The sequence below is a fragment of the Henckelia pumila genome, chromosome 2, assembly GCF_033568475.1.
Source record: "Henckelia pumila isolate YLH828 chromosome 2, ASM3356847v2, whole genome shotgun sequence".
NCBI lineage: Eukaryota > Viridiplantae > Streptophyta > Magnoliopsida > Lamiales > Gesneriaceae > Henckelia > Henckelia pumila.
Genome location: NC_133121.1, coordinates 153,818,029 through 153,833,295, shown reverse-complemented (window position 1 = coordinate 153,833,295; position 15,267 = coordinate 153,818,029). Strand labels below are relative to the sequence as shown.

At 32.2% G+C, this 15,267-nt stretch overlaps 1 protein-coding gene across 5 annotated transcripts; it reads right to left on the bottom strand.

Annotated features, from left to right (window-relative positions):
• Positions 1 to 1,973: 1,973 nt before the first annotated feature.
• LOC140880283 (cellulose synthase A catalytic subunit 3 [UDP-forming]) lies at positions 1,974 to 8,884 on the bottom strand. Of its 5 annotated transcripts, none has more exons than XM_073284592.1 (15): positions 8,733 to 8,884; positions 8,036 to 8,164; positions 7,611 to 7,806; positions 6,873 to 7,090; positions 6,702 to 6,777; positions 6,403 to 6,592; positions 5,964 to 6,230; positions 5,348 to 5,693; positions 5,128 to 5,265; positions 4,819 to 4,944; positions 4,527 to 4,739; positions 4,081 to 4,345; positions 3,615 to 3,817; positions 3,060 to 3,410; positions 1,974 to 2,893 (listed from the first exon to the last, which is right to left on the bottom strand). In XM_073284592.1, the coding sequence occupies exons 2-15, from the start codon at positions 8,057 to 8,059 to the stop codon at positions 2,309 to 2,311; spliced, it is 3,198 nt and encodes a 1,065-aa protein (XP_073140693.1). In that variant the 5' UTR covers positions 8,060 to 8,164; positions 8,733 to 8,884; the 3' UTR covers positions 1,974 to 2,308. The 5 variants fall into 5 exon arrangements, with proteins under 5 accessions (XP_073140693.1, XP_073140696.1, XP_073140694.1 ...); XM_073284595.1 differs by lacking the exon at positions 8,733 to 8,884 and adding an exon at positions 8,639 to 8,731 and having other exon boundaries at positions 8,036 to 8,152; XM_073284593.1 differs by lacking the exon at positions 8,733 to 8,884 and adding an exon at positions 8,639 to 8,722.
• Positions 8,885 to 15,267: the final 6,383 nt, after the last annotated feature.

Sequence of the window (15,267 nt, the reverse complement as noted above, 5' to 3'; positions counted from 1 at the left end):
TATATTAAAATTTTAATTAAGATACATTATAATAAAGATAATATTGATTTATAGACAGTCAAAATACCCAATATTTACGACAAAATTCTTTCAATTTTTTAGATATAATATTATACAAAAATATATTTTATTTAATATGATAAAGACTAGTGATAACTAAATATAAAATAATACAAAACTAAAAACTATAATGGAAATTAATTGAATATAACCAAATAGACGTTTAATATGCTTCATGTATATTTTGAAAATACATTAAATTTGAATTTGAATTTTAAAAATTAAATTTAAAAAGCTTCGCATTTAATTACTTGTTTATTTTCAATTTATTTTCAAACATTTTATACCATTCGTGAAGGTACCAATAGATATTTAATTTCCCCTTTTTAGAACTATTTTTTTCTGAGAAATATATCAAAAAGAAAAAAAAATAGTATACATATAGATAAACTCTAGTACAAATTAAGCTTATACTTTGTCAAAAGTTATAAAATTTTCTGAAAACTAATTATGATAATTCAAGGAAAACTAGATGAATAGAGTAAAATTGAATTCTGCTTGTGACGCGAGTCTATTATCACTTTTTTAAAGAGTTATTTGCATCAAATATCCCTGTGAAATATTGAAAATGCACACTTCTCCCATGTGAAATTTTAATAAGCATCTTCAACCCTGACCTTTTGAAAAATTAACACACTCGCCCCTTCAGATGAATGATTGTTGCGCACGCGCCCCTCATGCAACTGGGCAAAGATTTTGATATTTTTTTGCACCAAATACCCATGTGAAATATTAAAAATGCATTTTTGACCCATGTGAAAATAATTTTTAAATCTATTCAACCCATAATACACAATTTTTAATAAAATCCAATTATAAATATTTAGCAAACATTTTTTGTTTTATTAATTTTTAATTTTTATTTTAAATATATTGTCATTAATTAATTATTTTCTAAAAAAAATTATTATTTTATCTTGTTATCATTATCTTATTAAACTCACTTCGTATTTCCAACTTTTCATTAAACATGCATTCATAAACAAGTATTTAAATAATTTCAATTACCAAAATATTGAACCAAAGCGATAAGTTCAAACATATTTCTTTTTCGATTTAAAACTATATATTAATGAACCAAAATTTAAATTTTTTGAGAATATGCATTGCACAATTTGTAATAAATAAAAATAAATAACATGCTTATATAATTCTAAATCGAAAAAGTAACATTCATTTGGTTCAATATTTTGATATTTTTAGATATTTAAATCCTTATTTATGAATCATGTTTAATGGAGAAGTTGAAAACACAAAATGATTTGATAAAATAATGATAACGAGATAAAGTAATAATTTTTTAAAAAAAAAATTAATTATAAATTTAAAATTTAAAATAAAAAATAAAATAAATAAAATTAAAAATGTTTGAAAAATATTTTATAATTAGATCTAGCTTATTGTGTATTATTATTTAATGCAAATCCTGCAATGCATTTTAAAAAATTTAGATTTTGGTTTAAAAATCTATAATCCACATTGAAAAATAATATGTATGAAATTATCATTTTGATTTAATATTTTGATACTTTTAGGTATTTAAATCTCGTTTATGAATGTATTTTTAACGAAGAAGTTGGAAATGAGGAAGAAAGTTTAATAAAATAATAATAAAAGGATAAAATAATAATATTTTTAAAAAAAAATTATATAATCATAATAAATTAAAAATTAAAAATAAAATTAATAAAACGAAAAATGTTTGCTAAATATTTTATAATTAGATTTTAATAAAAATTGTGTAATATGAGTTTAGATTTAAAAATTATTTTCACATGTACAAATATGCATTTTTAATATTTCACAGAGTATTTGGTGCAAAAAAAATATCAAAACCTTTGCCCAATCACATAAGGAACACATACGCAACAATCACTCATCTGAAAGGGCGAGTGTGCTAATTTTTCAAAAGGTTAGGATTGAAGACGCCTATTAAAATTTCACAAGAGAAAAGTGTTCATTTTCAATATTTTACAAAGGTATTTGATGCAAATAACTCCTTTCTTAAATTACAACATACAAACAGTGCTTCCCCAATCACCACCAGTCTCTATCAGAACAAAAAAAGGCTTCTTTTTTAATCAGTCTGGTACAACAAACAGCTCAAAAAAAGAAATAAATTATCTTTCTCATCTCTACACAGATATATAAACGTCACCAAGACAAAAGTATACACACGAGCAATTCTTGAAATATGAGTATTCTTCGAGGCTTTCGATGTAAACTTGCCACGAGAGTTCAAGCCCCTCTAGCAGTTAATTCCACACTCCTCAACATCAGGACCAGTGACTCGAGTGGTGAACGGATCGACTCGAACCCATAACAGCGAAAAGATTGAAGCAAGAAGAATGGACCAGACCACGACGATAGTGGGTGTACGGTTCTGGCGACCCATGAGACCTTTAAGGAAAGGATACAGATGAACAATCACCCAGAAGGCAAAGAATAGTTTCCCAAAAAGCGGCCCCCACGATTGGTACCCACTGTTGATTGCATAAGAAATCCCAGCAACGACGCCTACCAAGTTTATAATGAGGAGCGTTGTTGGGGGGATTAGAAGAGTTGTCCATTTGAACAGGTAAAGCTCGGCAAAATCCCCGTCTTCATCTGAGGCCTTGGATGTGACAGTGAAGTTGGTGTCGATTCCAGCAAGTACTTTGAGCAAACCTTGAAAGACAGCGAAGAGGTGAGCCGAGACACCTCCAATGACCCAAAACTGCTCGTTCCTCCACCATTCGTCGATTCCAACACCACTCCACCGCATCTCAAGTATACCCGTCGCAAAAATGGAGAGAAAGAGTGACAAAAACCAGATACTGGCAATGTTACTGATCTGCAAGGAGAAAGGGGTGAATTTCTTAAAAAATGAGTACGCGGTTAAAATACAACAGCATGTTGGTTCCATAATTGATTGAAGTATCAAGTGTAGAGTTCAGACGACAATTAGATGACACATTAAATTTTCAGGCAGGGGCATGAATTTGGAGAGGAAAACCAACCTGTGGGATAATGAACTTGCCAGTAAGCAAGCAGACAGCTGGCAATGTACAATAGAACACGAGAGGAATGGACGTGATTGGGTAAATTGTGGTGTTGACATAAGCAAACCTTTCTAACCATTTCAATCTTCCTTTATAGCCATACCATATAGGACAATGTCTGCTAAACAAAATCTCCACAGAACCCAAGGCCCATCGAAGCACTTGGTTCAGACGATCGGAGAGATTAATTGGAGCTGATCCCTTAAATGCTGGTCTTGGAGGCATACAGTAAATAGATCGCCAGCCACGAGCATGCATCTTAAATCCTGTAAGGATATCTTCTGTGACCGAACCATAAATCCATCCAATCTGACAATGGAACCAGGAGAAATGAGTCGTGTAACATTATTGCATGAATTACATGCTAATCAGAAATTTTTAGGTAAAAAAAACCAATTTTTTTTTTATAAAAGAGCAAAAACAAACCACTTCTACAATTACAGATCATTGTCTTTGATGGGAGCCTAGTCTGAGTTTACAAAAAATATAAGGAATTTAGATCTTCCAACTAACCTCACTTCCCCATTCTGTCTTATCTTCATAACCACAACTAATAACATGGATGGCTTCTTTTAGAAGTGTCTCTGGTGTTGCAGACTGAGGAACACCACCATTCTCCATAAGGGTTGATGCGACAAAAACTGAAGACTGGCCAAATCTTTTCTCAAGGCTCATTTGGGACATGAGCAATGACTTCTCATCATCAAACCCAGCACCTGGAGCAATTTCCAGACCAGGAGATTTAGAGGATGAAATATCAAACATGTGACTAGTCCGTTATGAATCGTCAAGGGTCAAAATATGAAATGTTATTAGATGCATATCATCTGCATCAGTGTACTCAAATACTTGTCAATATGGTGGAAACAGAACAATCACAACCAGAATAATCAAACAGGAATAACAGCCATGAAAATGGATATTGACATGCCTAATCAAGATTAGTAACTAAAATTAATAATTTTAAAAGAAAGCATACCTTCAACACCCTCCTCTATATCCTCCAAGCTGAAGATAGGAACTGTGGGATCGACATGCTTGCTAGATTTCTTTTTATCAGATCCCTTTTTACTTGATTTCGAAGTATTCTTACTTGACCGACCAAAACAAGAGGAGAACACTCCAGATTTCTTTTGTTTAGGTTTATGAGGAGGCTCATAACCATACAAAGCTGTTCTGTTAAAGACACAACCAGTGCCCACATAAACAGGGCCCTGAACGCCATCCAGACCTCTCAAGTTGATCTGATCACCCAAGAACATGTCCATTTTAGTTGTAGACAAACCACCACAAGTAAAAAAATTTTGCATCAAATTAACACAAAATATTAGCAATAAGGCTGCTGAAAATAACATCTATAACAATCCTCAGCAGTATCTACTTCCAAAGAGGGATAAACATTTATAGCAATGATGATGAACTCACATCAAAGAAGACAGTGTTGCGATTGGCATATCGATCACTCTTATCAATACCATCAAATCTCTGTGGAAATTGAACATAGCAAACGTATTTTCCTAGATTTGGATCCATTAAAAAGCACATTGATTCACGCAAGGCCTTGCTGTTGTTAATGTAGTGATCACAATCAAGATTCAACAAGAAAGGACCATTGGTAAGAACTGCTGACACACGAACCTGCAATGGTAATATTTGTCAAGTTAAATTTGTGCCAAAAGGAAAAACATACAAGGGCAAATATCTATCGCCCACTTACAAGTGCATTCATAGCTCCAGCTTTCTTGTGATGCTGGAACCCTGGCCGCTTTTCACGAGAAACGTATACTAGACGGGGCAGCTCATTACCCTCACTGTCAAGACCTCCACTTTGGCCTAGGAAAACCTACAATCAAGAAAACAAAGATGTTATATTTAAAAGAGGAACTCTGCTAACTGAAATCAACAAAATATAAGTATGCTCTAACTCATAGGACAAGTCCTACTCAATACAAATTTGTAATATGTAACAAGTGCATTGACAATATGACAACTGAAGTTCTATATACCCAAAGAACCAAGCTTTTACCTGGATCATTCCTGGATGATCTCTTGTATTATTTCCAGGCCATGGGGTACCATCTTGCATGATCCAACCTTCTTCAGGGACTTTTTGAGCCTTGGCAACTAGTCCATTAACACGAATTTTGAACTCTTCATATTCTCTCTGTATGCACAGAAGAAGAAAAACATAAGAAACTTAACCAAATGCAAAGGCTATTAGCCTCTACAGACGAGAAGTCTTTGACCTTCATAGCCCTCCGATCTTTTACAAATGACGGCTGAACTTTATCTTTTAAGTAGTCAATCTTCTGAGCAAAGTACCATTCTGGAGCCCGTGGCTCAATATTGTACTTCTTGCAGAAAGGAACCCATTTTCTTGCAAATTCTGATGTTTCAGACAGAGCTTCAAAAGTCAACATGGCAGAACCATCATCAGAGACGTAACATGAGACCTTGTCAACTGGATAGTCAACCGCAAGAATGGACAAGACAGTATTGGCTGTAACAAGAGGAGGCTCTTTTAAAGGGTCGACAGTACTGACAAAGATGTCAACTGCAGCCAACTGCGATGGCTCTCCTTCACGGTCATATCTGAAATAACGTTTTCAGAATTAGTGGTGAAAAGTAAGAACTAGTGATTCCTATATGTAACCACCAAAATAGAAATAAACAAAACAAAATAAAACAAACCTAGGAGAAAACTATGGTTGGATAATATCAAAAGAGAAGAGAAGAAAGGAAAGAAAAGAAAAGGCAATAGAGAAACAGATGATACATAATTTGGAAGTTAAACAAAGGTTACATGAAAACCTAACTGCACAGAGATATACAAGGAAGCGCAGAGATTAAACAAATGCTCACCTAAGAGCAAGTCTATCCAGATACGTCTCGCGGTTAATTGGAAGCCATTTTGGGAACTGATCCAGAATCCAGGATATAGCAAACCAAATTTCACAGATTACCGATATTAACCACAAAGCAAACGCATTCGGCACAGGATTGGTTATTCGATAGTGCAAGAAAATGCATAAAATTATAAGCCGCAAAACTATAACCATCCTGTAAGGATTTATTCTGGATGATGGAATAGAAACCTTCCTTGATAGAGGCTGCCGGGCTTCATCATTCCTACACCAAGAAGAAATGTCAACATGCAGGATAACACAACGTAATTTGAAGATTTGTCAAGCCAAATGAGAACAAGTGACCTATGGATCTGAAACAATTTATATTACAGTCCATTAGTCCATGCTCAATTTCATCGGTATGCAAATAAACTTTAAATCAAGCAGGAACTCACAGTAGAGAATCGTCCACAAGAATATCTGTACTCGCGTCAATATCTCCACCTCTTTCAGAAGGAGGATGGCTAGTTGTCATTGGAACAACGGGTTTCTCCTGCTTCATCTTCCAGCCATCAACTCTTTCTTTCCAGGCAACATTACCCAAGCCTGGGGATCCAAACTCCCTCACTGGATCCACAATTCTAGCTGTAAACAGAAAGAAGCACATATCAAACACTGTCTAACATAAATTCAAAGAGAACAACAAACAAAGATCAGAATGATAAAAATCAGTTGAAAGGGAGCAGCTGAATACGTTTCCCAACACCACTAGGAGGTGGAGATGCCATTGAAACACGTCCAGGTGATGCTGCTGAGAGTTCTCCAGATACCTATATGCCACAGAGGATTGGAAAGCTGAAGTGTGATAAAGATGCCACGAATGGAAAGCGAGTAGAAATTAAAGGTAAAAATCAAAAAAACATACATCTGTTCCATTTGTAAGCAAATGCATGTGGTTGTGAGGGACCTCCTTATCATATTTCGGTATTCCAATATCTTCCCCTCGACCATAATTTGTGTGCCAGCTCAACATGCGCTCGGAAATCTTCTGCTTCTCATTTTTACCATCAGAGTAATGGGCATCATTGTCATTATCATCAACAACAGTATCCTCCTCACCATCTCCACTAATAGCAGGACTTCCTGTGCATAGTGATAATAGAAAATTCTTCTTCATAAATCAGATGAGAGTTGCAAATATAAAAATCAATTGTCAGGCACATCACTTTAAAACTAGTGTAGAAGTTGAAAAATTAGAGTTTTAAGGATAGATCAAACACGGGGAAAGAAAAGCCCAACTCCAAACTTGACATATCATATAATATCATGTGCATGTTGGTATTATCGATTTATCCAACAAAAATTCCACTCTCGATAAATGGTTTTCTGGATCAACAGTTTGCTTTCATTGGCATGCAATCTAATGGAATTGGATGTACCGATAATCTAACATATTTATATCCTTGAAATTAAAACATTAAAAGAAATTGAAATTTCTTCTATCATATACTAATTTCCATTGACAATCAATAGTACGTCAGTAACATACAGAAGAAACACCACAGACGCGGATAACTCTCCAGAAGATGATCTATAATTTGATAGACAATATGGACTGTCCAATTCTGGAAGAACTTCAATGGGGCATAAACTGTAACTATACCTTTATGCCTCTTGTATCTGGTTTTGCACTGAGGGCAAGACTGGTTCCCATCTTTTCGCTCATACTCATAGCATGGCCTACACACGGGAAACGAACAGACATTGCACGCAACAAATGACTCCCCTGCGGCAGTCAAGCCCACATTATCTCCACATATCTGACAAACCTGGCCCCCAGTGTTCTTCAAGCTCTTTCCCTATCAATTAAACACCACTGTTCATTACGAGGCTATAATGCTCCGAAGGTTTAATTCTATAAAAAAAAAAATATGAAAGATGAACCCCAAAAAAATTAATAAATAAATAAAGATGATGTTATCAATGAATCACAGCAGTAATATCATTGAGGCATTCTTTTACGCGTCAAAACATAAAGATTCTTCATTTTTCACCAAGAGTGATAACAACCAAATATGTTTCACTCACCTTAGTATCAACTTCAGGTTCCATTTTCACTTAGCTTGTCTACAGCAATCTATTCAGGATCAGCAAGCTGTAAGCTTCACTGATCTTTGGACATGCTCAGTTCCTTATATTGATCCCCTTAGAGAAAATCTGCAAAAGTGTATTCTCGTCACACTCGTTCACAGGAAATGTATTTAAAATTCTAAACTCTGAATTCTTTTTCCTCCATTGACAGATCAGATCTAGTGAACAAATTTTTTAGAAAACAAAACTTAAGATCAGCCTGCCGGCAATCAATTATAACACAAAATAAGAGCAACTCCTGTCTATGATATATGCAAATGAATACAATTTGAACGACACTCTCAAAAATTAAAACAAATCTTCAGGTCTTAAAAATCTTTAGTTACATCGAAGTAAGCCAGTAGTCAACCTCAATTGCATTCAGTCCAAAAACTCTGTAACCTCAAAATTGTTCCCAATTTTACAAAACCGCAAAAAATAAAGATCAAACGCAAGAAAAGCACGCAATCACACGCACACACTGAAAATCTATTTCAATTTCATCGAAAAAACGAATAAGTAATCCAACAGATCTAAAAACAGAGGGGAATAAAGCATTACTTTACTGAAAATGGGTGACCGTGACATGCAATTTGAAGTCAGACAAACCGCAAACACAAACATAAAAATCGGACGAGAATGCGGTAGCACTCACCTCACGATCCAAATATCATCCAGCAGATCTAGAAATTTGAGCTGAAAGAACAACTGGCAATGGGCTGCGACCGACGTTGCCTCACCAGTCTCTCTCTACAGAGATGTATAGTAATAGTATAGCTGTGTGTGAGTGTGCAGTTTATAGAAATTGGCTTCAAACTCAAGAAAACGACGTTGGACCAGCAAGCTGCTCACCGACAGTGAGATGTTTTCTTTTCTCTCTTTTTTTATTATTATTATTATTTAGAATGATTTTTTTATTAAAAAAAGAGTTAATATTTAGTTATCTACTTGTTTTGAATTTATTTATTTTTCATTTTTTAAATAGAATTTTGGAGAATATGAAATTTATTATGATCCTATTTTTGAATGAGTAACACTCATGTAAGACGGTCTCATCCGTGAGACGGGTCAGCCCTATCTATATTTATAATAATAAGTAATACTTTTGACATAAAATGTAATACTTTTTAATTGATAACTCATATAAAAGACTCGTCTAAAAAAAATGACCCTGAGACCGTCTCATAAAAGTTTTTGCGTTTTAGAAATCTGATATATTTTTACCAACGAATGTCATGGCTTAATTAGAATGGTTGATCTATTTATTTATTTATTTTTATTTCAAGTATTGTATGGGTATTTTCTAAATTTAAAGCATAATTATGTTGGAATAATAATTAATAATATAATCGTTTTTTAGGAAATTTAGTTGAAAATTGATTTTAAGGGTAGAATTATAAAATCACCTTTTTTAATATTTATCGAAATAAAAATTATTTTTGGAAAAAATAAAAAGGATGAAAAATATTTCGTTTGAATGATCAAAGTTCAAACATTTAGATAGAGTTCAACCTACCTTATTAGTATTACCTTAATCATAGATCCAATATCTCATGATTTTTGTCACGTCAACAATATATCATTAATTACGCGCATGTGTAGAGATATGATTCATTGGATGCATGATTTGGGTACTACTCTTAGGTTGCGCTTGGATGAAAGTATTTGAAATACTTCCTAATTATCATGAATTACTATGTAAACATAAAAGAAGTGGATTTGATGTTTATGGTGTTATAACTTCTCTAAAAAAACAAAAATACATTTGCATTCATGGATTTGAAATACTTACATCCAAGCGCAACCTTAGTATAAGTTATCATCAAAGATTCAAAAGCTCGCTATTATTTACAAGTATATTTTAATTTAAGCGTTTTCTAGTAAAATTTTTATTGGTAGTATACTTTAAATAAAAAAAATGACATTACTACATTAAGATATTTTTAATGTTTTGAAAAACTAATCACGTGAATTATGAATTTATAAACAAAGTGTTAGTTAAATTTTCAATTATTATTTTATTTATGGTCCAAAAAAATGTAATTTTACGCAAATTATCAACCAACCATGTTTGTTGGACAGGAAATTTCTCATTAGTAGCAAATGAACAGCTGTTCAGGGTCATTATATTTTATTTTAATTTCATATAAAAATTAGTGATATTATTATTATTATTATTATTATTATTATTATTATTATTATTATTATTATTATTATTTATCGTTGTTGTTGTTGTATTATCATTATTTTATTATCATTATTATTATATTGTTCTCATTAGGTTTGGTGAACCTGTATTATGCATTATATGATATGATATGATGTTCTTCTAAAACTCTGGGTAACAGACATTGACATTCGAATTAAAAATATTTTCCTAGCCTTTAATAATTGTTCGAGTGTATAACAAATAGTGAAAGAGAACGAAAGAGGTCTCATTATTTAAGGGACATCTCAGTCATTAATTTTTTATATCAGTTGTATGTTTTACCTTTATCATGACAAGTTGTTTAATGTGCGTTGTTGTTTTGCCTAATTAACCATTGTTTTTTTTTTATAATATTAGATCTATGTACAAAAATATCTTTTTATTATTGTAATAATTTTCATATATTCTCTAAAAAAAAAAATTCATATATACTCGAATACATCACCTATATCATAATTCAAAATTTTTATTTACAAATACACGTGATGTATTTGAGTGGATATGAAAATTCTTCGAATTTAGAAGGATGTTCGTAGCACAAACGTAAAATTGAAAAAAAGGGTTAGTTAGGTAAAAAAAAAAAACACACACACACATTTATTCAATAACTCGTCTTGGCAAAGATTAAAAAGGTAATTGTTATAAAAGGTTAAGGGTAAAACATACTATTTTTATAAAAGATTGAAGGTTAAAATGTCTATTTAAATTTCACAATGATGAAGTGTGTATTTTCAATATTTGATATATATATATATATATATATATATATATTTATTTATTTATTTATTGAAACTTACATGAAATTTATTGAGCTAGAACCAATTCAAATCATCCAAATATTTTACTATTCGAGATCGGACCTATTTTACAAGGACACGCAAAAGTTATATAATAGTTGTAAGGGCAAACTTGCAATAACTCCTCAATCTCATGTTTTTTTTGTTATTGACTCCCTACCTACCAAAATCTTTGTTTGAACTTCATGTTTCCGAAAATACCTTTGAATTAATTCGAATCATTATCATAAAATGTTGAATCTGATTCTAAATTTGATTCACTCGATTCATTAAGGTAATAAATATTTTCTTCATCAGATGAAAATTCAATTGTTTTTACGGGATAAAATCCAATAGTAGATAATTCTTCAAGAAGTGTAACTTTGTTTTTATTTTCATTTCGTTTTTGGCATTCATTTGCATAATTTCATTCTTCATTGCACAACCAACATGTGCAATTCTTTTTTTTACCCTTTGGGCAAAGTGGTTTTTTGTTATTAGAATTTTCATCTGTAAGGTTTTTTAAAGAAATTCTTTCTGAATTTCTTTTTCTTATAAGTAATGAATTTCCTCTTGAATGATTTATAAGGTTTATTCGTTTTGGCTTGCTTGTATCGTTTTAGATGTTGTGTTTTTTGTTTTGTTTACAACCATACTCTTTTACTGTGAATTTCATTTTGTCACAACAAATTTTATTGTTTTGTTTATAGGATTTGGAGATCCTTTTATTTAGCGTTACCTCGTGAAATTTCTTTGTTATTATATCTTTGATAAATTTAATAGCTCCTCCTAAAGTTTTGACATAAGGACTAGTTAAAAATTTATCTTTACTGTTTATTGGTATATTGGTTATCTTATTAAAGATACTTAATTTGTAATGTTTTTTATCAGTGTCTATTAACTGATAATAATTTTTTTCATAATCATAGATAAATTCTTCAAAATAGCATAAATTTCAAAGTTTGATATTATCTAGAATGAAAATTGCTCTATTTTTTCTATGTTTTTAGATACTAAATTGGCATCATAATTTGATACTCCTAAAAATTCTTGGTACTAGGCATCAACAAATAATTCAAAATATCGATGTTCTGTCATACCTTGTGGTAGATTTGTAACCACTAGGTTCTCAGCCCAAGTTCTTACTGCTTCTACCTATGTCATTTTTATCATCTCATGTGTTAATACTTGGACATTCTCACTTTTATCCAACAAAGGGGTTAATTGGATTTGTACTTGATAGTTCATTTGCCCAATGATCTATCATTGATTTTTTTTTTTTTAGTTGTTGAGCATCCTAAATCTAAGATATTTTGTTTTACAAATCCTGATGTTTTTGATTCTCTAAGGATATCTCTAACATCTTTACATGTTCCAGAGTATTGGTCTTTGTTATATTTGAATTCTTCATTCTTGGTTCTACTACTTTCTTCATTCATTCGTAGTGTTAATTGTGGTCTAGAATCATCTTCTGATTCTGATTCTGATTCTGATTTTGATTCTGATTCTGATTCTGAGATCTCCATATCTTTATATTGTTCTGATTCTTGATGTGAATGATACAGTTCTTCTGTATTTATTCTTATTTGTTCATAATCATATTGGTCTGTTTTGCTAAACATCTCCATAACTAGTTTTTCCATAAATGAGAGGGTTTATATACCATGATTCAATTTTGAATGGTGGTTCTTCTTCTAATTTCCTTTTTCCTTTATCTCTTGGAAGAACTTTCTTAAGGTAGCTTAATATTTCCTTACTATATTTTTCTTGTTCTATTATTAATCTGTTCGTTGCTAAGTTGATGTATTCTTTGAGATTTTTCTCTAATTCTTGTATTGCTAAATTAGTCGTGTTAAGCTTGTTTTCTAATTCTTCTGGATCTTTTTTTAGTTTAATTATGGATGCCATTTAAAATAGTTATGATGAAGTTGATTCATTAACGAGCCTTTTTGATTTTTTAAGAATATTTTGGTTCATTGTTCTAATTTTCTCGAGTATATCTTCATCATTTCTAGCAAATGATAATGATCTTCTCAAAAATGAATGTTTCGTTATTTGGAGATTATTCGAACTCCATTTTTATGGGGATTTATTTCTTCAATGATTACTTTCTTGGGTGTTTCGACCCTTGTGATGTCCTGAAAGATCGTTGAAAATCTTGATCATTTTTTTTAGAGTGTGAACTGTACGAATGCACACTGTTTGATAATGTCAATCCAACAACATAATGTATGTTGATTGGTGCATTTTCTGATCTCATTAAATCTTTTATTTTAAAATGATATTCGAGTGTTAAGACTCTGTTACTATCTTTATCTTGTATAGATACTGAGAATTGTGGATATAAGTAAAATTTAAGTTTTGAATAACAGAGATCACCTGTAATTATTCCTAGTATAGAATCTTCATAGTCATTTATTCGTTTATCTCGTACAATAATTTCGATTGGTGAATCGAATTGTAATGCCCCAAATTTATCTTAATTGAGTTTATTTGAGATAATTGGAGATCACAGAATTCAAGAGCCGATTTGATTTTGATCAGGGTCTATTTTGCAATTTTTGGATTTTTCAGGGACTAAAATGCAAAAAAAGGGTTTTGTTATATTATCTACCATTTGTTTGACTTGGTCTTCACATCCATCTCCTCTCCTTCTTCTCCCTTAACCGTGTGCCTCCATTGAAGCTTGGAAAAGCTTTCTTCAAGCTTTGTTATTTCAGTTTTCACTCGATTCATCCGTTAGAAATTTATTTCAATGCAGATTCGTGATCCCGGCGGCGAGAGCTTTGTTTTATCATAAGTATTTCTCCGATCAGTTATACTTCAATTTTCGGATATTGTTAGAATCGATTGAGTTTCGGATATGTTGTTCTCGAGATAGTTCTTATTGTTTATTCTCAGTCGATTTTGAAAAAGAGCGTCGTTCGGAATTTTTATGATTTTTGGAAGCCGAATTCGAAAAAGTGAATTTTGAGATTTGTTGGATTTGATTTATTATTGATGTTTTATCATTGGTTTGAGTTGTTTGCGATGCTATGCTGCAGTCTATGTTTCCGGTTTGATCAGAATATAGCGGTTATGCCGCCGGTTTGAGTTTTGGGATTTTGAACCGTTTGAGTTTTTAAACTTTTGGCTATTGAGTTGTTCGTCGTTGTGATCTTCTTTTGCCTCCGTACAGATTCGTTTGAAGTTTGTTGAACCCAAAGTTAGCAGAAGTCGAACGTCGAAGATATTAGACAAAGAGCGGTAAAGAGTTTACCTTGAGCCTTGGTTGTTTTTGGTTGTATGGATTTTGATATAACCTTTTATTGTAGTTTATCCAGAGTTGGAGCTATTCGTATCAAAAGATACAAGCAGACATCGTTTTAGCGGGATAGCACACTCAAGACAGTTGGTTCTTGAGTTTCCCTTAAATCACATACTTGCATCAATACTTGTTCTAGAATGGGAAACTTGTATTTTGTGATTGAATTCTTGTTATTATATGAATTATATTTTAATGCAATTGGTATTTATATATGCATTCATATTGAGCCTAAATCTTTGATTTCAGCGGGCAGAACGGTCCTTTCTGTTTAGACGTTTTGGGGACTATATTACGAGTGGCATGAGTTGTAGAAGTTCACATAGTGTCAGCATACTCTTTATAGTCGCACCAAATTCTAGGGGATAGAGATACGTGGCACCACCTCGATCGGGAGAGTCAGTGAGTTGTTACGTGATCTCATCCTCGGGATCCCAAAAGCATATCAGCAATTCCTTGATTATCAGAGTTGATATCCCGATTTTAAAGACATGCATTTCATTCGTATTAACATTGAATATGTTTAATGTATATCATGTTATTGATATATTACTTGTTATTGCATGTCATGTTGCTTTCAATGGGAATATCATTCTCACCGGAGTTATCTGGCTGTTGCTTTGTTTTGTATGTGTACTTGGAAATAGGTGGGGCATGATCGAGTCAGCGGATACTTGGTTAGCATCAGGATCGAGGAATAGAAGTGAGACTCAGTTTAGAATTCGAACAACATGTCAATCTAGTTTATATTTTGAAGCATGTTTAGAACTCAAACTTGTTGATGTTTGTAGTATCTAATACTCGAATATTGTGGATTGAATGTTGTCGTTTCATGTATTGTATTCATCGTTATGTATTGAATGGATATTGTAATTGAAGTTGGGAAGTTTTTTTATTTTCT